General features: G+C 44.5%; 1 protein-coding gene across 1 annotated transcript in view; it reads left to right on the forward strand.

Annotated features, from left to right (window-relative positions):
• SLC24A1 (solute carrier family 24 member 1) overlaps positions 1-27,062 on the forward strand; it is a 195,835-nt gene that overhangs the window by 119,129 nt on the left and 49,644 nt on the right. Inside the window, exons 4-5 of the mRNA XM_078684072.1 lie at positions 2,303-2,389; positions 20,956-21,083. Of these exons, the coding sequence (XP_078540198.1) occupies positions 2,303-2,389; positions 20,956-21,083 (215 nt within the window). The remainder of the gene's footprint in view (positions 1-2,302; positions 2,390-20,955; positions 21,084-27,062) is intronic.

Raw genomic sequence — 27,062 nt, forward strand, 5'->3', positions numbered from 1 at the left:
CATCGCACCCTTGTAGCCAGACTCCACGATGCAGGGAACCGCCCTCGACTGGATCCGATCCTTTCTCTCCGGCAGAACCCAGAGGATCAGACTCCCTCCCTTCCTCTCCAAACTCACCGACATCAACTGCGTAGTACCCCAAGACTCATCCCTCAGCCCCACGCTCTTCAACATCTACATGGCCCCCCTCTCCACCATCGTCAGACAGCATGGGCTCAGCATTGTATCCTACGCCGATGACACTCAACTCATCCTCTCACTCACAAAGAATCCCGCAGACACCAGACTCTGCTTCCAGGAAGCAATGAAGAACTTGGCAGCCTGAAGGAAAGACAGCTGCTTGAAGCTCAACTCAGAGAAGACCGGGGTCCTCATCCTCGGACCCTGCAACTCCGCCTGGAACAACACCTGGTGGGACTCGGGAACCCACCCACTCCAACTGACCATGCACGCAACCGTGGCATCATACTTGACTCTTCCCTCGCCATGAACCTCCAAATCAACGCCGTCACCTCCACCAGCTTCAACTGCCTGCACATCCTCTGCAAAACTTTCAAGTGGATCCCCCCCCTCGACTGCAGAAAGCCAGTCACCCATGCACTCATAACCAGCAGACTGGACTACGGCCCTGAACGCCGGAATCAACAGAACTCTACTACATAGACTCCAGGCCATCCAGAATGACGCAGCCAGACTTGTTCTTGTAACGCTGCAGGCATTTAGACAAATTAAAGTGAAATGTTACCTAGTTTTGGGTTTGTGCAGTTGACTCTCCAGAGCAATTCCAGTTTATTTTATTATTGGACTATGAAACTGCAGTGACATGCCATTATGATAAAGTATTGTGCAGCTCATCTGTAGATGAAGTCCTGTATATCCAAATTGTGAATAGTGGGGATTTAGTGTGATTCAAGTGGAAACCTATTTGTGCTGTCCAAATGATTCCAGAGTAGCTGTAAACTCAGTGATATTGCAGCATATTTTCTCTAAAACCTAAGTGGAAGACCAAGTCAGTTTTGTGTGGTGACTGCACAGTGTTAATCTAGTGTAGCGACTGGAGGTATTGTATCATTTAAGAAGTATGCTACTAACTTTCTTTTGTTAAACATACTACAAACTTTATTTTAGTAAGGTAGAATAAGAAGTACATCCTAATCCATTTTGAATCACAGAAACTTTATATTTTTTCAAAAAAGGAAAACATTTTATAGAGAATTTGGCTGCATTAGGTTCACAACATGATATTGCAGTTAAAATGCCTCTCAAAATGTGGTATTTTAAAATAGGTTGCATTTTCTTGGCTTCTGCCATGGGTGTCAGTTTATTACACTCCCCATCATGAGGCTGTTTATTTGTGCAAACTGCCTTCGGTCATCTGCATTTCCATAGGACACAATTGCAGTGATAAGGCAGGCAATGGGAAGCTCTAGCCTAAAGAAATACACATGATGCATTGGGAAGTAGAAAGGAATTACTCAACTAAGATTGATTGATCCTGAGTATTTTTAACATGATATATCTGCAAAGTAAATTGTGTAAAAACTCTAAAACTGCACATTGTTTTGTAGGGGAGGATTTGTAGTTAGCTGACTGTAGTTGCTTTATTGTAAATTACAGACAAAAGACTAAAGGTCATTTCAGAATGTAAATATTGTGGAATGGAACAGAGCATTGGCAAAGTAAATTACATTTGAGTTGAGTACCCTAATAATTCATTGTTGAAATAATCACAGTAGAATTAAAGCATTGTTCAATTTATGTTGTGACTTGAAAAAGGTAAGGTTGTGAAAAGACAAACCAAATTCACTGAAATATTCCTTGCCAAAGTTGTAGTAATAGGACAAATGAGGAGGTGCCCTTTTAAATATTAGGGGGCGTTAATAAACTAGGATGGTGATCATCAGGGAGTTGTTTACGTGGGTGTGATAATCAGCCATGTCTGTGTGTCTGTGTCACCTTTGTCCTGCAGCCTTTACCCACATTCTGGCTATGTTCTAGTTCCTTGATCTGTAGGGAACCTTGCAAAGAGTGCTTTTACCTACCCCAGTCACAAACCTATCCTAACCCTACCATTTCCCTTCTATGCCAGTTTGCAGAATAAATGTTTTTAACATTAACTTGATTGGTAAGATCCTCAAATGGTGTTAATGCTTAGCACCCCTGCAACACCATGGGTGTCTGACATTTGAGGACAAGAAGTCCTAAGGGCACATGGAGATGACATTTCCATATGGCTGCCATCTCTGAAATGACATTCTTTTGATGAAAGGTTGGTATATAAGGTTCCTTTTCTTGTTTGCAGTGAAGTTTAAGGACAAAGCTGAAACCATGAACAACCTGGCCAAATCCACAGTAGAATCAGAGGGCAGAAAAGCATTGAAAGCCAAAGGTGAGCTAAAGGAAACGCGCCTCCTTTTGTCCATAATCCTTCCATATCATATAGCAAACCTTCTGGATCCATCCCAAGAATATATTTCAAGTCACCAAAGCAAAGTTACATGAACGAACCCAACACTTTGTGAGTACTGCATGAATATCAACTAACACATAAGCACCACTTCACAAGACAGTAATCACGTATAGTGTACATGTGGATTATAGTACTTTACTGTACTGATCTTAATGGCCATTGTAACTTCACCTACATCATCATCTTATCTGAAGGCTGCTCTTATCCCTACTCTAAGGGGCATGGCCACAGTGTAACATAAACACTATAAAACAACAAAATATCACTGTTTATATTTGTGATGATGCTTATATAAAGGAGCATTTGAAAATGCAGTTCTGGGATTTCCCACACTCTACTATGGGTTTAGTTTCCATGGGTTAGGTGAAGTAAACTTCCCAACAGAAGACTTCACATTCCACTGTCATTGGTCTGCTCTAAGATCTAAACACCAGGCCTGCTTAGTTTATCAGTCATGTGAACTTTTAATGGATGTCTGAGTGACTTAAAAGTTAATACAATCTTCCACCTCACAGCCACCTGTTCAAGTTAAATGTAATTTTAAAAATAAAAGATGTCACCACCCTATGACATACTTGAAAACCTAACGCACAAAAGACAAAGTTAAAACTTGCACAGCTGGGTTTAACTTGGAAATGCAAAAGTATATACATACAATCTTAACAGGATCAAGGAGGATAAGAGCAAATACTTTGCCTCATTTCACATGAAAGTTCTACGGGAGATACTGACAGGGCCCAAGAATGGGCCTGTGAGTGCTAGAGCAGATAATTACACAGGACAAAGATGACCTGGAATTGTGAGGGGATATACATACAGACATAGCTTGATCTAATGTGGATGTAAAAGAGCTACTACTGACAGACCTAGGGACTAACCTGGGAGTATCCGATCAAATACATACACAGCCAAGAAACAGCTACGTGGCTAACCTGGAAATTCTAAAGCAAATAATATTATTTATATATACGAATGAATTGAAAGTGTTTTTAAATTGTAATGGTTTTAAATAATCAGACAATAAAGTCTTAAAGGCTCACAAAAAAAGAATAAAAGAGAAATATCTCTGCTAGAAAGGTTGATTGGATACATACAGAGTCTGGTATGACCTTGAAGTGCAAGAGGACACGCGGATACATCCAAATCTATCTGACCTCGATGTGCAAGAGTAGGTACTGGCACAGCCGAGAACTGACCTCGAGTTGTAGGTCACACATACCAAGTAGCTATCTGGGTGTTATAGAGCAATTACATATGTGGCATATGCACATATAGCCTAATCTGATGGAACCTAACTCGACCAAAGCGTGCAAAAGCTGATTGGTTAAATATTCTAATATCTGGAATAGAATTCATAAAACAGATGTGGTCCCCTCTTAGGTCTATGGTTCTGTATTAGCTCTCAGAGGCCAGATAAGTCGTGGTCTTTTTCTAAAGGGAGATATCAGATTCCTTGTGCAGATCCTGCAAGGACCTTCCACAAACATTTGAAAAAAGGACGACTTTATCAATACTTTGATTTTTTATCTTTGCCTCAGAGATAGGCCTCTGTTATCTGGTCTTTGTTTCAAGTCATATAAAGTGCTCCCATCAAAACGTTGATCAAAACCTTATTCTCCCTTTCAGTTAGCAAGGCATGCTTCCTGTTAAGCATTTTAAGAACATGTCTCTTGTTGTTTGCATTATAGAAATATGTGTTGTTTACTACACAAAACATGGGTCCTGGTGAGTGATCATGGAACAGACAAACACACACAACAGGCATCTCAATGTTACAGGAGACAACAGCCAAAGTTCTATCATAGGAGTACCTATAAAGTACTTATGGTTAACACATACATTGATTTGACGTGCAAGGGCTATGGATACAAATATACACACATGTACGCACAGACACACACACTCACTGTGCAAAATACGCCCCTTGGGTACTGGAGTAGACCTGCATGAAAACCCTATTGAATGACTTGGAGGTGCAGTATCAGGCATACATACATGTTATATGATCGGACCTGGAAATAATAGACACACATACATAGCGTTAGGCTGGGCCTGCAGGTTTCACAGCAGGAACATGACCTGGAAGTGCTAAAGAAGGTCATCATTGGGAACCTAGATGTAGCTTGTAGGTTAAACTGCAGTGTGCTTGTCCAGAGAAATTTCCCCTTGACGTCCTAATACATAATCATGTACAACATCCTAAAATTGAACCTGGCAAGTCTCGTTCAGATTTGCTGAACTCTACTCTAGATTTTGCCTGAATAGCACAGAGCAGACCTGATTCTTACAAAGCCAATACACAACACACATAATGTCGATAGAGTCACTCCTATCTTTGTAGAATCTCTCTTCATGTGTATTCCTCATTGTATTATGCCTCAGACAGGTTTGTGTATTATTACTGTAGGGAAATGGACTAGGAAACAGTTTTGTGTATCTTTCGTGTATATTATTTTCTATTTCATTCATTTGAAGTTTAAAAGTCGTATTATGTTCCAAGAATAGTTTGCAAACTATTTTTTATCATTAGATCATGTATTATGATATGTAAAATAAGAAATACATTTTTTGTTCACAACAAAAAAATGAACTGTGACTATAAAGATGAATAGCAGAGCCATTAAAGTTGACATATGCACTTCCTTCTTGTAAAAAACTCTGAATCTGTACCACTTACTCATTTAGGGCCCAATAGAGACATAATTGGTCTGGAACCTGCTCTTCGCTGATCTGTTCATCTCTTTGGCGCTTTACTGTTGCACCAAGTTTCTATATGGAAGTGAGGTGTAGGGATTTCTCAAGACTACTAATTTGCAAATGGAAGAGAACAAATACTTGAGGCATCTACTGAAGGTCCCTCATAGTACCCCGGCATTTAGCGCCCATTAGGAACTGGGGGTCAAATATATCTCAGACCTGGTGGCAGTTAAGCCGCAACTATGTTGGCTGAAGATTTGGACAAACGTAGAGGCGGGCCTGTCTCTCCCAGGACCACGCAATGAAAATCCCCTGGATAAAATACGTTTAGGATTCTTTTACCAAGCTAGGGCGTGCAGATCTGTTTACCACACCGGAAACAATATGACCTAAGGACAATGGTGATACCAAAGTTCTGCATTCAAAGTTCGCCATGGCACAACTTGAAGCCTCTGAACTTGTTAAACACACAGTGAGAGATTATATTCTAGTTAAAACAACTCAGAGTATAGAACCATATTTAACATTAATGATAAGGGCACATGATAGATTTTTAATTACTTGCTTTAGATTACACTTTATTCATCACCTATTGGCGGTACCAGCAGGTTTTATTATAAACTCAGAAGAGAGAGGGCCCTGTGGCTGCGGCAATAGGTCTCCATAGGATACCCTTCATTCAGTCCTTCTCTGCCCGTATTACGCCTACCTAGAAAAATGTTTTTGAAGGGCCTATTAAGAAAAGCTAGATTTAGGCAGGCACACATAGCTTTGCTGTTTTTAAAATTGTCATCTGACGTTTTTACTCTTCTTTTATGTGGTCAACTTTTTAAGAGCTGCCCTAAAGCTAAGAATCACAAGGGGGGATTGAAGATTTGAGGTATTTTTGTTACTCCCCCGCAATACCTAGGCTAAGTGGCTGATTCATGTATTTTCACAGCCTGTTTTAGTGAAATGAACCCTTGCTAGAAATTTTATGAATTACTTGTTATTTATATGCTTTTATGATTAGTTCTTCAAATCGAATAAAGTGTATTTTTATTATTATAGTGCTTTACTGTTTCACTGACCATAGAGGAAGAGAAGAGAACATGGAGGAAGCGCTTGAAGACAGAGCAGAATGTAGCTACTGGAAGCGGTGCTATAGCATGGTGGCTGCTTTTGTTCACTGAGAAGTAGGCAGACTGTCAACTGAGGGTATGAGGGAATGGAGCAAGCTTTGATCTGAATGCACGCAAACTGATTTAGTGACAGGAAAATAATAGTTTGAGAGGAGACACAGAAACAGATCATTATAAACAGTATATTGTGATGACACCGTGTCTCACACCATCTTGACGGATCGGTTGTCGAACGCTGGCATTAAGAACAAAGCCCTTGACTGGTTGAAGAGTTTTTTATCCGATCGCACCCAGAGAGTCACCATGGGTGCGTATCGTTCAGCGGAAGTAGAGATCTCAAAAGGGGTGCCACAGGGCTCCTGTCTAAGCCCAACCCTTTTTAACATCTGTGTGGCACCCCTGGCAAGAGTGATGCGCAGGTATGGTTTCATCCCAGTATCATACGCGGATGATACGCAGCTCCTCTTCCCTTTTAAAACTCTCTCCGCTGATGTAAGAAACTCTTTTTCTTCAGGCATGAAAGCAGTGGCAAACTGGATGTCCTCCAATTGCCTTCAGTGCAATGTCAGCAAAACTGAGGTAATGCTGTTTGGGGAAGCTAAAATGTTATGGACTCCAGATTGGTGGCCGCATGATCTAGGAGCAATTCCAGAACCCAAACAGGTCGTGAAGAATCTGGGGATTCGATTTGACCAAGATCTGTCACTTAAACAACACACCAACTATATTTCAGGAGTATGTTTTCATACTATAAGCCTACTACGCAAAGTTTTCCCTCTGTTACCTGACTCCGTTAGGAAAACCCTTGTCCAGGCGTTGGTTTTAAGTCGGTTTGACTATTGTAATGGCCTGTTGCTCTCTGCCAACGAAGGCGTGTTGGCTAAGCTCCAGGTCATTCAAAATACCGCAGCTCGCCTTGTCCTCAATGTGCCCCCGAGAACAGCATCCAAGCCCCTCCTTGAGCAGCTGCACTGGCTTTCAATCCGGCAGAGAACCAAATTTAAAATATGCTGTCTGATTCACAAATGTCTGAATGGACAAGGGCCCGCCTACCTTGAAAGGAAATTTGTTCCCTACATTCCAATTCGATCTCTCAGGTCCAGTAATAATCTTCTTTTAGCAGTCCCCCATGCCAAAAAAGCCAGACACGGGAGTAAAGTCCTTTCTATCATAGGACCCACCCTATGGAATAAACTCCCTCTGCCCTTGAGACAATGTAGAGAACATCTTACATTCAGGAAACTCCTGAAAACTGTCTTGTTCAGAAATGAGATCTAGTTCCTACTCACATATAATCTCTGTTACCACCGGTTCCAAAAGCGCAGAGATACTCCAACTGGAGTCGATTCAAGCGCTATACAAACCAGCAAATAAATAAAATAAATAAATACTATAAATTTCATATGTACATTTACCCTAGATATATATTTTAACAATTGCATTGCATTGCTTCTGAACATGCAGCAATCTTGATTTTGGTATGACATTATTTTTTATCTGCTTCTTTAATAATAAACGTTTGTGAATGCAAATCGTATTTATTAATATGAAGAACGGCTCCTCCTGTGCTAAATATTGCTAAATATAATACTGCTTTTGACTAGTCTGACTGGGGTCCTGCTAATCAGGACCCCAGTCTATCTGCTTTCTCCCTAAACAGTTATGGTATGTACTTAAGTACACTCTAGATTGTATACTGGGGTACCCTTGTCAGTCCCTAGTATATGGTACTTATATACCCAGGGCATAGGTGCCGCAGAGGCCTCCCGTGGGCCGAAGCATGTTTTATGCCACCCATGAGAGGCCATGCAAAATGGAACTACAGGTCTGCCATTGCAGCTGTGTAAGTTGGTGCATGCACCACTTACTTGAGATATAGTTTTTCTATATCTAAGAATCGCTACACTTAAAAACTATAAGTCACCCCTATAGCAGGTCTTACCAATCCTGAAGTCAGGGTGCTTGGTTCTAAGTGAGAGGGTGCCACTGCATGAGCAGGACACCCCGACAGCCTAGGGAGACCATTCTCCCAGGTTTTTAGTGAAGCAGGCATTTTCGACATATAGAGTAGCATTATGAGACCGCGTGATGACCAACTCTAAAACGGCTGGAACAAAGCTTATTGTGTGGTATGATTCCACCCCTCAGAAGCGAGTTTCGTTGGGTCCCTGGTGTTGCCGGTACCAGCCTTCTAGCCCGGACAGCACAACATGGCTGCTGCTGACCAGAGACACATTTCTGCCCTCCTGCTGCTGAGTCAATCTCCAGCAGGGAAAGGCATAACAAAAGGCATCATGTCACAGGGAGGTGTGACCACCTCCCAAACAGGATTTAGTGTATTAGGGCTGGGTGGGTGCGCTTGCAAACAACTGAAAGTCTGTATAATGGGCACATTTGGTGTCCCTGTGCATACTCCAGTTCAAACCAGTCCTGGGAACCGTTGGCTCCCGCTCTGGCGCAAAACTGGACAAAGGACACGGAAATATCCTCCCATTGTCAGACCCTCCCCTGGGAGGGTCCCCTGAATCTGTCCAACCCTCTTTCATGGGTACTTAAGGTCTTACCTGGCTGTAGGTCCCTAGATTCAACATGGACAAGATTCTGAACCAGAAACCACTGAACTTCAACCGTCTAGACATTCTGGACTTTGCTAGACTTCGAATAGGCCAGACTTCGTCACCCTCTCAGTCTGAAGCATTGTCTGTGCCCGTGCACCATACAGGCTCCATGCAGGACCTGTGAAGCATCAAGGACAACTGACGATATCTCCCTTGGAGTGAAGGAGTCACTCCCCTGCATTCGCAGGCACCGCAACACTGGTGTCCGGTCTGCTGACCCTGAGCTCTTACGGACTCCAAAGCAAACACAAGGAGATGATGGATGGAGTGCTGAAACTTTGCAGACACTCACCCCCAGTCACAGATCTGGGTTGAATCCATCATCGTTCTTTACCTCACTTTGCCACCCCAGTTCAGACACAGCTATTTGCAAATCAGTCTTGACCATGTGCCTCATGGGAACAGTCCAGTCCGAACTGCCAAGCCATGTCTTCCCTGGACCGGAAACAAGCATCCTGGGACCGGTTTTGGGATAACAGCACTCATCAGGCAGGCTAGAATCCAGTGGCAAAGTGAGCAAGGGACCCACATCTGAGCATACCCTGCCAACTTAGGGCGAACAAAGCAAACACAAGGAGATGATGAATGGAGCGCTGAAACTTTGCAGAAACTCACCCCCAGTCACAGATCTGGGTTGAATCCATCATTGTTCTATAGCTGACTTCACCACCCCAGTTCAGACATAGCTAGATGCAAATCGGTCTTGACCCTGTGCCTCTTGGGAACAATCCAGCCGAAACTGCCAAGCCATGCCTTCCTTGGACCAGAAACAAGCAACCTGGGACATGTTCGAGGCAAAGAGCCCTCATCAGCCAGGCTAGCTTTAATCCAGTGTCAAAGTGAACAAGGGACCCACGTCTGGGCATTCCCTGCCAATTTAGGGCAAACAAAGCAAACACAAGGAGATGATGGGCGCAGCGCTGAAACTTTGCAGACACTCACCGATCTGGGTTAAATCCATCATCATTCTTTAGCTCACTTCTCACCCCCAGTACAGACACAGGTATATGTAAATCAGTCTTGACCCTGTACCTCATTGGAACAGTCCATCCCGGACTCCCATGCCATGTCTTCCCTAGACCTGATAAAAGCATCCTGGGACCGGTTTTGGGCAAACAGCCCTCATCAGCCAGCTTAGCTTGAATTAAGTGGCAAAAAGAGCAAGGGGCCCATGTCTGGGCATACCTTGCCAACTTAGGGCAAACAAAGCAAACACCAAGAGATGATGCTCACTTCACCACCCCAGTTCAGATACAGCTATATGAAAATCAGTCTTGATTCCGTGCCTCATGGGAACAGTCAAGCCCGAATTGCCAAGCCATGTCTTTCCAAGACCTGAAGCAAGCATCCTGGGACCCGTTTCGGGCTTAGAGGCCTCATCAGCCAGGCTAGCTTGAATCCAGAGCAAAAAGAGCAAGGGTCCCACTTCTGGGCATACCCTGCCAACTTAAGTCAAACAAAGCAAACACAAGGAGATGATGGACGGAGTGCTGAAACTTTACAGACTCTTACCCCCAGTCACAGATCTGGGTTGAATCCATCATCGTGCTTTACCTGACTTCGCCACCCCAGTTCAGACACAGCTATATACAAATCAGTCTTGACCCTGGGCCTCATGGGAACAGTCCAGCCTGAACTGCCAAGCCATGTCTTCCCTGGACCAGAAACAAGCATCCTGGGACCAGTTTCGGGCTAACAGCCCTCATCAGCCAGGCTAGCTTGAATCTAGTGGCAAAAAGAACAAGGGACCCACGTCTGGGCATACCTTGCCAACTTTGGGCGAACAAAGCAAACACATGGAGATGATGGACGCAGCGCTAAAACATTGCAGGCACTCACCCCCAGTCACAGATCTAGATTGAATCCATCATCATTCTTTAGCTCACTTCGCCACCCCAGTTCAGATACAGCTATATGCAAATCAGTCTTGACCCCGTGCCTCATGGGAACAGTCTACCCCGAGCTCCAGGCAGCACCTGTCGAGCATCAAGGACAACCGTTGATATCTCCCTTGGAGTGAAGGAGTCACTCACCTGCATTCGCAGGCACTGCAACACTGCTGCCCGGTTTGCTGACCCTAAGCTACTATGGACTCCGAAGGCTTTAGCAACACAAGAGGTGGGTTCCTCCTACACTATCACTAAGTTTGAGGTCAGAATCCCTCCGTGGGGGCTGCAATACCTGAACCCCTGTACACCGCATACATTTGCAAGTGCATAAGCTTGTTGGCGTTTCCCGAACAAGTGCATTGGGCTACGAGTAGCCCCAACCTCTGACACAATTTTCTACCAAGAACTCCGGCCTCCTTGTACCGAGTGCTCTGTGGGATGTTGTTTGGTGAAATCGCTTGAGGTCCTCTCGCGACTCCTGTGCCTCCTGCCTGTGAGTCCACCTGAGGGTCAACTTTGCTTTACTTGGGCTCTTCTGGTTTCTCCAGGCCTGCCCGGACTTTCCTAGCATTGGTGAGTCTCCTGGACCTTGCCGGTCTGAACCGTACCGATCCTTGATGTTCTGTGTGGGTTGCCGTTGCAAAGGCTTGTTGGTGATCCTGCCGGACACCGACCCCTCAGCACTCGACATCCTTCGTGGTACAACTGGTATCCGGCTATGGTTGTTATTGATGTCTCCTGCTTCCGGTAGCTGCAGAGTCAAGACCTCCATCAATGCACCTGAAGCACCCGACAACGGTAGGCATTCGTCTGCTGAGCCCCTGGTCACTTCTGAGTGACCCAGACTCTGTCCACTCTGCTTTCAGGTACTCTTTGACAAGAACCCCTATTTGGATTCCAACAAACACTTTTCTTCCTTCCAGCAGCGGCTCTTCTTCAAAGTACCCCATTGAGTTTGACAGCAGTTTCTGACGCCACTTCAGATCTATACACCTGGCTTCCCTGGGAAAGGTAATTCGGGTACTTCTGTATCCACATGTGGGTGGCTCTCCAACCTTCTGTGTTCCACGGGGTTTCTTCGAAGTCCACTGGGAAGGGTCTAAAACTTCAACCGCGACTTTCCCATAGAATTGTACGGAGCACACAGTCGTGTCCCCACACTGCACCCATCTTCCGTGGGGTCCCTACTTACTCACCTATATTCTACGGCATCTGGACACTGTCTTGACTCGAGTCGTGGTTCTTATGCCACTATTTTAGTATATGGTTTGGTCCCCCCTGGGGCCCACTGTGTATAAGTACTGTTTACTTCCGTATCTGTGCTAAAGTATTGTGTGCTTTGTGATTATCACCGTGTAGGAGATAATGTGTCGTACTAGATAGTGTTATATTAATAAATACATATTTTGTATAACTACTGTGAGGTTATCCTTTCATTGAACCAATACTATAAGGTTGCATTATGGTAAAACAAGCTGCTTAACATTCTTTCAAGACTAAGCCTGAGGCTGCTCTCCACAGCTACCACTTGGATACCTTTCTAATGTTATCTTTGACCTCTTAAATCACCATAAGGCTTATTTGGACTGGTGCAAGGTGCCCACTTTAAATGGTGGACAGCATATACCTTGCTAACTTCTCACACATGCTATCTACCTTACTGTTGGAGCTTGGGAAGAAAAACTGTTTTATTTACCTGCAAGAGGTGATGAACTGCACCTGCGAGGAGGCTGTGATGTGACATCCCGCCCCCCCCCCCCGCCTGACCCCCCAACCCCCGCAACAACAGCCAGCCTGAACTTACCTGATGGATGGAGACTGTTCTAGAGGGATGACATAATCTCTGCGAGCTGCTCAGGAGAAGTTTTGTCATGCAGAATGACACCTGAAGCCTGGTCCACCACCTTCTTATCCGGGAAGGCCAAGTGTTAGGCTGCAATTGCAGGATTCTATTGGGGTGACATTGAGAGAGTGAGCTCAAGTTACTCGTCCTGGTCTGATACGAGGTTCTCACACAAACATGGAGTAACTAACTACCAAACAAAAGCCACCAAGAAAAACACAGGAGCACAATCTGATTGTCTCTAGCTTGAACCGTTCAACATTGCTGACTCATAGGCCAGGAACAGTTGTGTCAATAGGGGGAGAAGGAGTCAGCTTTCAGCCTGGGGCTACAGCAACAATCACAGCAGAGTAACGCGTGCCATCCATCTGGATTATTCTTTACACCATGATGTCTGCAGAGTCCGTGGAAGAGAATGGTAGAGTTCCCCCTATAAATGGGAGGAGTTGCTACTGTCTAAACTAGTCCCTCACCAGTAGCATATCCTCAGTCAAGATACACTCACTCAGGTATTTGACCAGTCAGGGTAAAGGGCAGGGTTATGTCTGTCCCAGCTCTATAAACAGTCCTGTTCTGAGTGAAGCAGGCAACTGAGACCACAGGGGTGGCTGGTGCTTGAATAGAAGGCTACAGACTGGAATCGGCTGGAGTAGTGTGCTGCAAGTGGACGGGAGTAATCTTCATTGATGTCTCCTTATCTTTCTCTACAGAGTGGATGGGATGCTAAGCTGAATACCATTTAATACCATTTAATCCATATGAAATATTAGAGTTAAGTGAAAAAACATCAACCTGGGTTGGAACCTCATAACAGAGACTCTGATTGAAATACATTATTTGGAGAGAGTGAATACTAGGCATGCTGTAATGTACAGGGATGTTGGAGGCATCCAAAAGGCAATAAAAATGTATTGCATTCAACCGTTCAGAATTTTCCTTTCTACCTAGTGCACAATCCGCAGTGAGCTTGTTTCATTGCACAGAGGAGCTTGCCTCATCGGTTGGAGAAGGTAGCCGTGATAACATCCTTGACCGCGCCTTGTGGTTTCTGAGCCTTGGCCTCAACAACCCTGCCTATCATAAGCGGCATCTAGGGAGAGAGGCAGCTCTTGTGGATCCCCCTTGAGCTACAGTAACTGGAACTGTGTCACTGACTGAACACTGGGGCCATTTACCGGGTCACCAGACACCCTCAAGCAACCACTGTTTAAATTTGGTGACCAATAGGCTCTTGCTTAGTTTGGTTGGTGGGAGCTTTGGTTTTAGGACTGCCTCAATCATAGAAGTGACATCCTAAACTAAAATCATACATATTAATCCAGAGTGCTCTACCTTTGGCTTTCTGTAACTGCTGTAGTGTATTGTGGCCCCTCTGCTGCACCAGCCGAGCTCCAGCATCCTGACGTCAACCACTGAAGGCCCTTCATCTGTGACTGGTGTCCGCAGTGCAATATCTTTAAATTCCAGCAGCATACAGGAAGACTGTATCCAGTGGATGCTTCATGCAGTCTCTACATAGCCCTCTGACGTGCAAGTCATAGAATGGATGCTCTCACAATCCTTACACAAGGTCCAGGCAATCAAAGATTGCCAGTTATGGCTCTAGCATACACAAATTAGGAAGGCCAGGGACCTAAAGGCCTCACATGGAAGAACATTTTGTCATATATATATATATAGCACTGTCTTGATTTTATTCAAACAAATTATATTTGCATGTCTTGGGACAGCGATAACTGTTGTAGTGTTATGTCTGCCATTTTCTGTTTTGTCATTATTTCATACTGATTGTACACACCATCGCATTCTTCAGGGTGTACATAGAATTGCAGTTGGTTGCAGGCTGGAACGAGTCATCCTGAAGGATGTTATGCAAAACTATACGCGCTATTCCTGCGTGCTCTAAACTATCTGACCGTGAAGCCGATCTCCATTTGTAAACGGAGCCATGAGCAAATATCATTGACTATGTTTTTAAATAATTCCATTGCTTCTGGAAGAAGGTTATGTACTGTCTTCAACGAGGTCCTCAGAGATGACTTGATGGAGCTCACAGTGCCTTATTACTCTTAAGAATTCCATCCTTGGCATCACTCTGGGACTTCATTTCACCAGGTAGTGCTACAAACTGAACGGTCATCGTCCCTCTTTGGCATCAACTCCAGCTCACCTGATTACTTTGCCCCTCCTGGTAAAATGGCTTCTGTTGTTGAAGCCGAAGTCCTGGCCGATGGTCCCTCGCCAGCGGCTTGAGATTCTCATTGGCTAGCATTGGTCATGTTTTCTGGCTGAAGACTTGTTACTTGCCTGGTTCAAGGGCAATAACAACATTAAAGTAATATTTGAGGTGCATGACTTGCTCAATCCATAAATATGATAATGGGATTGACTTCAACCTAAAACTATGTCCTCTAAAGCACATAGTTTTGTTTATTGTGCCTACTGTACCTTCATATTGGCCATTACCTTGCACCGTGATACAAAATACAAGGGCACCATGGACATAATAAATGTAAAACACATGGAATGCTTTTCAAGAGGCAAGAGAATTAATGTTTGACTGAAAATACAAAAGACTGTGATATCACACTAGGAATTAACTAGAGTGCTCTGAAGATAAACTTTACCAATATTTGGCGTACAACACTGAAAACATTTACAATGCAGTCCAGTCAAGTCAAGAATACTGCGAATGATCAGCAGCAAATTAACAAACCTTTGGGGCTGAAAGGTAGCATAGGATGGATTTGCTAGACCTTAGAAACACACCAGTAAACAGTTTTACACATACCATAGCATTAAGTTCCATTGCATTAAAAACATACCCCACTCTTGGGGGAATACAACTGATACAAAATATAAGGTCTTGTATCCTAACTTTGAAGGGATCCTTCCTAACTCTCGACTAAGGGATGAAGGAAGTATAGCTGGCTATGTCTGAGTATTCAACCAAAGGACAGCATCCTCACCAAAGCTTGCTAAAGAGAAATTAACTGAGCTCCCACCTCAGGAAGAGTGATCACAGGGCAATGCGCGCCATTGGCTCAGAGGAGAAAGCTCTGCTTCCACAATTCCATCCGCTGGCTATGGTTTTCCAAACTTTGGGAAAATAGAAGGAACTAAATAGCTGCTTTAAAGTCTCCTATTCCTCAGACATCCAATGCCTCCAACACTCCCTGCACATCATCCAGATATGGATGTCCAAAGCCAAAATAAAGCTCAACCAAACTACGACAGAATTCAAGTGACACCTGGAGCAGTACATACGTGACACCCATACACCCTAACGTTTCTTCCAGCGCATTCGTATTTGGATCCAGAGCTACCTCCTCTTCTTTCTCATCAGTTGATAAGGTTTTTTTCTTTAAACTTTTCCAGTGTGCAAGGGAAATGCCACTTTCTAAGACTACAGGCATACACCTATGACAGATCCCTAGGAGGTATACCTCTGGTGACCAGCATTAGATCATTACTCAAAATTGTAGAGGAGTGTGCACTGATGAATCCGAAGGCAATCCAGGACAGTGAAGCCATGCTGTATGTTGCTGAACATTGCCAGAAATCGGGCACATGCCACTCTCAATCAACGTGTAGGCCTTGTTCTCTGTCTTCTGGTCTGTCCCACAAATGATCTTCCTCGTATTCCAAGTCCTGAGGTAAGTCCAAGTCAAAAAAGAAGCACAAGAAGTATAAGTGGGCCTTGTCCCAGCATCACCACTATCCCTCAGAGAAGTTGTGAGAACATGAAGAGGCCCTGAGGTCTTTCTCCTAGTCTTCTACTGAGGAACCGACTCCACAACTGATTTAGATGCAAACTGAGTTTCCCAGTCCATCGGCTATGCCACAGCACATGGCGACATTTACGATGCCATGTTTCATATCTTTGACACCTTCCCAATTTTCGTTGCCATTCTTTCAGGCCCTACGGATCCATGGAGGCTTCCATGAGGGTTATCACCGGCTGGTCCGCCATGGGTGCCAGCTTTGTCTTCTGAACACAGTTTGGGTTAAGTTTCGACTCTGGAGACAATTCCACACCTGGTCCCATGATCTAAGTTGGTGCTTGCCGTATCGATGCCGGCACCGACGCTAAAGGATAGTTCCATTTGACTGGGAACTGAACCAGTCCCGACCTCGTATGAAGCTGCGCACAAGTTCAATACCACTGCGCCCTGCTTTCATCCCTTCTTATTCAGATAAGATGGTGTATTGGTGGGGAGGATTCCCCCCCACTATGATAATGACAACTTCTATATTGACCTGCAAGAGTCCAGTGGACTACATACTTTCCCTGACATGGGGTAGGTGTCTCCCTCAGCCCCTCTATTGAAGAATCAACGTCCTTCACAATGGTCGTTGGAAAGGTGGATCAAGAATTGGATTTGCAACTACCATCAGATGAAGTCAAGATGAACATCCTCTCATAGGCTCTGCATCCCAGAACCTCTGCTTCATTTTAACAAATCACTTACCCACACCCTCCAGGGTGCCTAGATGAAACCTTGCTGCTGCCCTCCTGTCAAAAGACAAGTGGCACATCATTACAGGCTAACTACAGGCCATCCGGTCTTTTTGACCCAGCATCCTGCACGTAAAATCCTAGTGGTATAGGCCTCCTCCAGCAGAGTTAACCCAAATTCCCTACCTACAACCCCGCTAGACAGGGTGTCAAATAAAATGGAGCCATTTAGAAATAGAATGTTCTCTTCTGCCAGCCTTTCCCTAAGCTCCATCAATGCAATCAGTCCATGAATTGCTGAGAAGCTATTCCCAAGCCTTATGGGATACTTTATTAGAAATCCCACCGGCAGTCCCAGAAGAGTTCCTGGACAATTTGGTACAGAGTATTCAGAATGGCGAGGATGCCTAAAAGTACATCAACCGTGCAGGAATAGACACAGCTGACTGTGTAGGTAGGGCAGTAGCGTGGTGCTTCAGCACCACGTGTGGATGAGATCCACAGGATTTTCAGGTGCTATCCAAGCACCACTCTGGATATGCCCGTCAATGGGTCATGTGTCTTTGGTAAAAAGGCTGCTTGTGAGTGCTTTATAGAGAGCAGAGTAACTGTGTGCTCCCTTTGCCCACCTACACCCCTAAGGCAATATCCGCAGTAATTTCACCAATTCCACGCATCACTAAGGGTTTTTCATTCAGCCAACATCAGGGCCCTCTACTGCATTAGCAGATGCCCTAGTCTTTTTGATGCCATGGGTAGGTCCAGCAGGCAATGTACAGGCCAACAGGAGTAATGAACTTCCCAGTCCACAGCACTTCCAGGCAACTGCCCTACAGCCACTTGTGTTTACCCTTTGCAGCACACAACCACCCTGTGGCATGCAGGATCGCTAATTTCCTCCATGGGCGGCTAACAATAGCTCTGACAAGTGGGTCCTGCAGGTAATACAAAAAGGTTACATCCTGCTATTCCTTTCTGTCTGGTTGTCTATTCCACCTACATCAGGGCAACCTTTGGAGGAACCATTTGACCATTTTGTCCCGCCTCTTCTGAAAAAAGTGTGCCACAGAGAGGGTCCTGGCCTCACAAATTGCTCAGAACTTGGTGTTTTTCCCGATAATTACTGGTGCTGAGGAAGGGCAGACGACTTCAGCCTATTTTTGATCTTCAACCCCTCAGATTCTTCCTGTGAAAGGACAAGTTCAAGATGCTCATGATGGCCCAGTTTCTTTATGTCCTGAATGGGAGACTTACCTGATGTCTGACATGTTTAGCAACGTACAGCATGGCTTCACTTTCCTGGTGGCATTGGATCTGCAGGATGCCTATTTTCATGCTCTTTCTTTCTGAAAATCATCCGTTTGCTCAGACATGGAGCCAAATGGTGATGAATTCTGCCAGTGTGCACAATTCTATTATTGGGTCCTTTTTATATAGAAAAGAGCCCAGCCCAGAGGACGGGGAGGGGGGATGGTGGTGAGCAATCTGTAATTAGATAGAGAACTCACCTGAAAGAGTGTTACCAAAGGAAAGTAACTTGTTCTTCTGATGGTTAATTCTAATTGAAAATTTCTCACCTTGTGAACAGATACCAAAGGAGTACTCATCAGGACTTTGGTGGGGAAGGGGAGCAGCGAGATGGGGTGATAGTTCTGGAGGTAGTTGGGATCTGCCCAGGGTTTCTTGAAGAGAGGTCAGACTTCTGAATGTCTGAAGGTGGCTGTGGAGATGGAGGAGTTCAGGATGGTGGTGAGCTGGTAGCTGATATCAGCCCTTCCGAGGTTGAAGAGTCGATGGGGGCACAGGTAGGTGAGTGCACCTGAGTGGATGGAGTTCAGTAAGGCTTTGGTGTTTGCTGTTCTGAGTTGTTCCCATGTGGTGAGTGGGTGGTCGCCGGCTGTCTTTGCCGGAGTGGGTATGCTGAGGAGGTTGGTGGCTTGGGGCTCAAAGTTTCTGCAAATGGTGGCTGTCTTGTTGTGGAAGTGGTCTGCAAGGGCGTCACAGAGTCCCTGGATGCAGCGTGTCAGGGCACTCTTTTTGCTGTTTTAAGTAGGTGGTGGTAATTGTAGAGGGCAGACTTGAAGATGGCTCGATCACTGTTTTTGCTGGAGCGCCATTTTCTTTCCCGTTGTTTGTATCTGCATTTTGCTGCATTGATTTCTTGGGTGTACCAGCTGCCTCGTTTGGTGGGTCCATGCATTCTGGCTGGTTTGGTGGGGGTGCAGAAGCAGACACTCTCTATATTAAGATCTACTAAGTAATGCAAAGTAAATTCCTCAGGAGGGGTTGACGGGCCATTCCACCAGGGCTAAGGCCACTAGCATGCGGGGTGCACCTTCTGGATATTTGTCAGGTTGCGCCGTGGGCATCAGTGCACACGTTCACCAAGCACTACTGTCTCGTCAACTGGGCACGAAGAGAAAGGCATTTTAGCCATTTGGCCCTACATGACTTTTTGGTCTGAACCATTCCCAAGACCCACCTCCTTGGGGAGTACTCCTTTGGTATCTGTTCACAAGGTGAGAAATTTGCAATTGGAAGTAACCATCAGAAGAACATGTTACTTTCCTTTGGTAACACTCTTTCTGGTGAGTTCTCTATCTAATTACACATTGCTCACTACCATCCCACCTCCCCGTCCTCTGGGCTGGGCTCTTTTCTATATAAAACGGACCCAATAATAGAAATGTGCACACTGGCAGAATTCACCACGTCCGAGCACACAGATGATGTTCAGAAAGAAACTGATGTCAGATGGCACGGGTGGCGCCCATATACCGCGCCAGTCATCACTTCTGGGGCATAGTGGAGTCGGCATGGAGCTGTACAACACCACCAACTACCAAGTAGGGGCAATGCTGAAAAATCTTCATGATCCATTCTGCCGCCCGGGGATATTCACAAGGAGAGCATTCTGCAGTTAGGGTATCCACCAGAAAGCACATTACTTCAGTTATTTTGATTAAAATCGCCATTCACTAGTTTATATGAAATGTATTTCACACCTCTACTCAAAAAATCTCTGGCACTAAATCTGCATGGTTTCACTGGTCATCTCAATGAGGAAACTAAGGTACCTGAATTATTCCTAATTTCGATTGTTTGCTATTAGACTTGGTCAGTGGCATTTTGGGAGAACACCAGGAGGGTACATGCACTGTTGTTGTTACTGACGGTTTTCTTTGCATCGCTCACCATAAGAAATTCGTTATCCATAAAAGTAGCAACACATTTATTTTGTTTCTTCCTAAAAAAATTATCTCAACCATTTATGCAATCTACAAATAAATACAAACGTATTTCATAAAAATAATAGACTTTTTTGGACATTGTAAAACATTTCAAAAAGGAATAGCGGAATTGAAGAAACATTTCTTACATAATGATACACATATTCCTTAAAGTAAGATATAATTTAAATACATTTGAAAAGAAAATATGTTGGAACACAGCAATGATAATCCTTTAGTTCTGTCCTAATTTATGCCACACAAGCAAACGCGATCTAAACTTGTTGGAGCAAATGCGGAAATAAAAAGCACAGTATACCCCCCAGTGCGAAAAAAAGGGAGATGTAAAAGTGCGTTGTCCCCACTTGTGCAGATTATGGAAAACCTTGTCAGAGAAGGACCAACTTGGAGTCCACTTGGTTTTCTGAAAGGCCAGTGGGATGGGCAGTGTTCTGGTTCCTCTCTGACTCTGTTTCCTGTCATTTTTTTCTTGTTTGACTTCTTTCCTCAGCAGATAATTCATTATTCGCTGCTGTTGGGGCAATGTGCAGCTCTTAGCGTAAAGAGGAATTTGCCTTCCTGTCCAGACCCCTAAAACGTATCACAACTCCCCCTTTCTCGTCCTCAGCAGCAGAAGGGGAAAGGCCAGACGGAGACCCCCCAACGGCAGTCAACGTGAAGGTATCACCCCCAACTGGATCTGAACCTTCCAAAAAGAAGGACGGTGAGGACGGGGACAAGCCTCAAGAACGACAGGTACCAGTCAAGCATCCAACATTTGATTTCGGCAACAGCAACTTTTTAGGAGGTCAAAACAATAGGGGCAATTCTGGCGTCCACGGCCACGGGGGCAGTCAAGATCGCTGTGACGGACATGAAAGAATGCGTGGGGGACACAAATATCTGTTTTTGTGTGCACACATATAGTAGGAATAGTGAATGTGCAAAGTGCCAGGGCTTTTGCCAGAAGTAGGCATTGTGGTCAACCTTACAACGTTGCACTATTTCAACTTGTGCCAGCTTTGTGTACCATGAAGTGGGTAAAGTTTAACAAATGGGCACTGATTGGCACCTGCACCAATTACTTTCCGGCTTATGCAGTGGGTCTGGACCGTGGCTCATCGCCGCAGCTTTCTTTTTTAGGCCTTGTCTACAGACAGAATTTTTAGCTGTCTAGAATCTAAGACCTATAGTGTACCCCACCAATACTGAGGGGTCTATTTGCTAAGATTTTATGTTGTGTTTGCGCCATAAAAGTGGCGCGAATCGACCCAAATCTTTTTTACCTATTAACTTTTCGCTTTGCATTACTTAGCAACAAGGGGGCATCCCATGGGGGGTGCATGGGCATTCCCATGCAACCAACCAAGCTTTCTGACGCTAGGCCCCATTTACTTAAAAATGTAGACAAGGTTTAGCGTCAGAAAAGAGCACCCATTTCAAGTAGGTGCTATGAAGGAGAAATGCTTTCATTTTTCCTTCCATTTCTGGCTTTGTATGTGATCTTCATGGCACAACACACATACAAAGTGGAAAACGGTTTAAAGTAAGGCTATCATTCCAGTACAAAACCTATGCTAGACTCACACTGACACCCTTGCACTTTGGTGTAAGGGTGCGTGCGGGGCAAACAGCAGCTAATTTCAGCACCAGCGCTAGGTAGACAGGAGGTGAGTGCCATATTTCTGTAGCTATGGCGTTCACCTGCTCTTTTCATCTCACGCAACGCAGTGCAGCTTTTTTGCCGGCTGCGCTGAGTTGCGTAAGATTTTAGTAAATCTGCCCCTTAGACTGTTCAGCTGATCATTTGTTGGCTTTCTTGTGAATTCCATTTGCCTATTTATTATTCAATGGCTTTTCTTCCTCTTTTTTGGGTCTGTCCCTCCCCTGGAACATAGCTTCATTATTATCCTTTTGATTGTTTGACTTGTGTCATTCCACTACTCACATCAGGAAACAACTTTTTTTCTTCTTTCAACACCCCATGGAGTTCATGCTTTTTCTTTCTCTCAAACCCATGTGTTGCTTACCAGCTCACATCTTAGCACGCTTCGTGATGCTCCCCACCCATCTCAGCTCGTCTGTTACAGCGTAGCAACAGGTCTATGTTTGCCAGGTTTACAAACGAGCAGACTTTATCGGGTTGGTTTCTTGTATCTCCTGCTTTCTACTTATTGTACAAAAGTCCTGGCCTTGGCACCCAAAAACAGCATTTATGGTGCTGGGGAAGAGGCAGGACTGGCTGATCAGAACACCAAATGGCCATCGAATCTGTTCCAGTTCTGAGTTATGAGAAAAGTAATTTATTCTTTGGCAAGCGTTATTCTTTACATTCTGACACTTCCTTATTCACTGTCTCAGACAACTGTTATGTTCTTGCAACTAGATCTCTGTGTTCTTTCTAAGCTGTAGCATGTGCAACAGACTTTTTAAGCAAAGTTCAGTTTTCGATATTAAATAAACCATGCTGTTTATAAAGATTGAAAACATTGAATTCAGTGTTCAGTTTCAAGATAACTTGGAGATCTGTTTTCTTTCCCCCCAGTATTTTGAAGTGTGCTTTATTTTTTCAACAATGGTTTATGAAAAAGTATTGGCAAGCCAATAGTTTAGCATCGTACTATGAAGGGGAGAGTTATTGACTTTGTCAGTGCTTGTTTTTCTGTGATCCTATGCCTATTTGCGCCGCTTCTGGGATTCAGAAGGCTGTACCTTTGGCAGGAGCAAAAGAAGATGGCTTGGCTGAGTTGTGGCGTTCTCCCATTGTCACTCAGATGACAGCGAGGAAACACAATGTCCTACAGCCTGATGTCCCTGCTGGGCTTGGCTGGGACATATGGCTACAGGGAGTGTTGGACAGAGCAAGGAAAACAATGCTGGCCTCCGGCTAATTTAGGACACTATGTATTTCTTTGCAAAATGTCTGACTGATGCATTTCCACAACAGCTAGTTATCCACCGAACAGTGCAGTTTAGTCCTGATATAACATCCTGCCTCGTTTCAAAGGCAGGAGACAGAAAGGGACTGGCAGGCCTCAGGAGAGAGTTGACATTTAAAATGCTAGAATAACCAAGTGACCTCTAAACATAATTTAAAAAAATGCTTAGAGGACACAAATACAGATAGGACTGGACCTGCACATGTTCTAGCAGATGCTGGCTTCCTTTCTCACTGATCTACAAGCACCGGCTGCCACAAACTCACACACAACAAAACACTCGCACCACATTCTGTGCACCGAGGGGCACCGCTACCATTAGTGCAGGAGGTGCTCTGTTGCCGGGATCCACTAAGTCCCAGTCACTCGCTGTGTACTTTAAACCAGTCTCTGAGTTTCCTGTATCTCTAAATTATCCTTTACTCCTCACACTATTATCGTGGACTCTCAGGTTTAGTACTTAGTACTACAACTAACACAGCGAGCCATAATTAGGGGGCAGGCTAGGTGTCAGCTTATTCATTCGTGCACAGGCAGAAGGTGTGATATACTTAAAAGGTGATGTTCAGTCCAGCTTACATTTAGCAGGAAGCATTAGGTACCCCTCCCATAATACTCCTGCTGCAGTATAACACCGCGCCTGCATGAATACATGGGCTACATGCACCGGATGAGAGGGGCAGGTTCTGTCACAGTCTATGCTTGTCAAGGTGTCCCAGACGGTGGAAAGAAGGCTTGTTAGTTGTGCTGTCAACTGAGCTGATTCGTGATGGCAGGATGGGCGATCGAGACCCTCTCCTAGGAACCAATTGGAAATAAACCTCCCCCTCCCGCCCCCAAAGCACAGGTAGTACCATTTGTCAAGGCGACTCATAGTACCATTGTAGGTACTTACAATATTAGTAAAGGAACAACCAGCAAGGTTCAGCACCACATTGCACAGTCGATCCTAGGACAAGGAATTACAAACACTTCTCAGGCTAGGGCACCACTCCTATAGCAGCCATTGCTTCAGACTCAGATGCCTCCAGGTAGAAATAATAGCACTTCTGATTTGCCACAGGTCTGGGAGGAAACTCAGAATTATGTGAGAAAGACTATACTGTCAGTGTTCCTTTGTCCCCATAACTACAGTTCTCCAACAGCATTGAGACCCTCAGGAAGCCACTGCCCCTCTAATGTTCCCCTCGGCAGCCTGAAGCGATCATGAGAGTACCTTATGAGATGTCTCAAGAGGACTGTCCTTCACAATACTTTTTAACCCTAAACTGCATTCCAGTCCACAGGATTGTTGTCTGACATTAATTAGTGTATTCCAAATGGAGACAATCCCAACAGGGACATCCCCAAAAAATTAGTGTACACACTCCTTAAGGCCGGCTGGATTCTGGGAGTGGGCCCTGAGAGTATTCTTAGAAAAGTGCCTCAGGACATTCGGACACTCCGAGAGCGCAGCGGTGAGACATGGCTATGCCTGGCCCTCGGAATTCCCTAAATGTTTCAAAACAGATGGCAGGTCTGAACCTGATGAAGTAAGTTGACTCTTGAGGTACTGATGTTTGACACGTAAAGCAACGGGAACTCTGCCATGCCTGGAATGTCTCTCCACTCTTGATGGTGACGTTTATTTGGTTCTCTCACGCCGTATAGTGGAACCTTCCTGAACATTAAAGAGCTTTAAAAGCTTTTGGGTCACTGTCTGAACACTTCAGCAGTCAAGAGTGATTTATTTGACCTGACTGCATCTATAGAGTTTCATCACTGAGGCTGGCTTAGCTTTTCTTCGGATGTCCTCCACTTGTAGACTGGCGATGTGGCTCACTTCCTATCATTCATACAATTGTTCTTTACTCCAGTCTTCTTACTTGCTGTCTGATGGGCTTTTGAAAGTTTCCAGGAACAATGCACTCGAATATTTAATCAATAAGCTTGCAAATTGAATGGATGCAGGGGTGTTTGGTGGGTGAGTGAGGGGTGGTTTCCTTATGTTTTCCCTCACTCTTGGGCAAAGCAGACCACTTCGTTAGTTGTCTTAATACATTTTCCCACCTCCTCTTTGGTTCAAGGACCACACGGAGTGAAATTTGTGTTATTTGTAGCTGGCGTGTTTGGGTATTACTACAAGTTTTCTCTTGGAATGGGGTCAATTGTGTGGCTGTAACTTCTTGAGCATGCAGTGGGTTGTGAACATCTTCTCCAAGTTTGATATTGCTACCATTGTGACACTAGAAGACAGGAATTCAACTTTATGATCGTGTGACAACCCATCTACCGCCACCAATATGTAGTGCGCACTATACATCATATGGAGCACATGCCCTGTGGCAAGGGCCAATGCCTGTTGAAGATGGGTTTCAATCTGTCCCTGGGAACACCCAACTGGCGGCTGAATAAAGGCCCCCAGCTATGACCCCAAACACTCTCCATTGCAGAGAATCCTACTTTCTCTGTTGTCTATTGTAGGCCAGTGCCACCATGCTATGAGCTAATGCACAGGGGAAAATGAATGTTTTATCCCGTAGCAAGAAACCTCCCACATGACGGAGTGTTTAGAGTATATGTCGCCACAGGTCAAGATAGGGACTGCCTCCTGTTTATCCTGACCTGTTTATCCTCCGCAAGAAAGCCCTCTAATCATTCTTTTTTTGAAAACTCACTTTTATTGTCAGTTTAAGTCAGACAAAACACTGATATTACCATATATCAGGGGTAACAAGTGCTATATGAATGCAAATCTTTCTTCCCCTTTTATCCATCCGCTATCCTTCTCACTCCAAGTAACAGACTAATATCCACCACTGAAATTACCTCATATTTCACCATATTAATTCACCACTAATCCTTTATAGGCTCCCTGAATAGCATGCCTCAACAAGCGAGCGATAAATAAATACAAACTTTTGTCCTACACTATCCTTCTGCTATCATTCCAAATCCAAATAACTGACTAACCTATCCACCACTTAAAATGTACTTGCATGTTTCACTATACTAATTCAACACAAATCCTCTGTGGGTCCCGGAGTAGCATGCTACCCGCCGAAAAAGCGCTTCGACGCCTCGTCAGGGGTAGTAAGCGCTATATAAATGCAATTACAATACAATACAATACAATATTAACCAGAGAACATCTTCTGCCAACAATGCACTATCATACCTTTAATTGAGACAGAGTACACCTTTCTCCACCTCCACCCTCCTCTCCATCTGTTTTTTCAGTTGTTTATGGGTCATCTCCCACAATAAGTTAATTGCAGTTGCTATACTATTCCATTCAAAGTTAAGCAATTAGGCGAAGCACACTAAGTCCTTGAGGAGACGTGCTTTCTCTGCTAATTAACATCAGCATTCAGACTGAGAGAAGTTTTTACGTTAACCAAGTGCCTGGATGGATTCTACTGCCATAGATTTTTTATGCCAAGAGTACAATGTTGGCGCTACAATATGTTTTCAATGTCGGGCTATTACTTTTTTTCTCTAAAACTAAAATGTCATACATTTCGTTACATTCTTTGTTCTCGGTGAACTTCTGCGTTTCTGGTTTCAAGTCTAAAACTGCTAGCCTCGGAATCTTCGGGATAAGGGAGTCCATTGTTTTCTTTATGGGTGCAAGAACGTCTTTCCAAGAAAAAGGGGAACATTTTGGGAAGCTTCACCACAAATGGAATTAATTGCCCCTTCACCCACATTATCTCCAAAAATTATTACTGGCGCCAAAGAATATCTTACACAGCTTGTCCATGGTCAAGTCCCAACATATTACAACTTTAATGGAGGATTCCATTTGGACTACTGA

The sequence above is a fragment of the Lissotriton helveticus genome, chromosome 3_1, assembly GCF_964261635.1.
Source record: "Lissotriton helveticus chromosome 3_1, aLisHel1.1, whole genome shotgun sequence".
Classification (NCBI taxonomy): domain Eukaryota; kingdom Metazoa; phylum Chordata; class Amphibia; order Caudata; family Salamandridae; genus Lissotriton; species Lissotriton helveticus.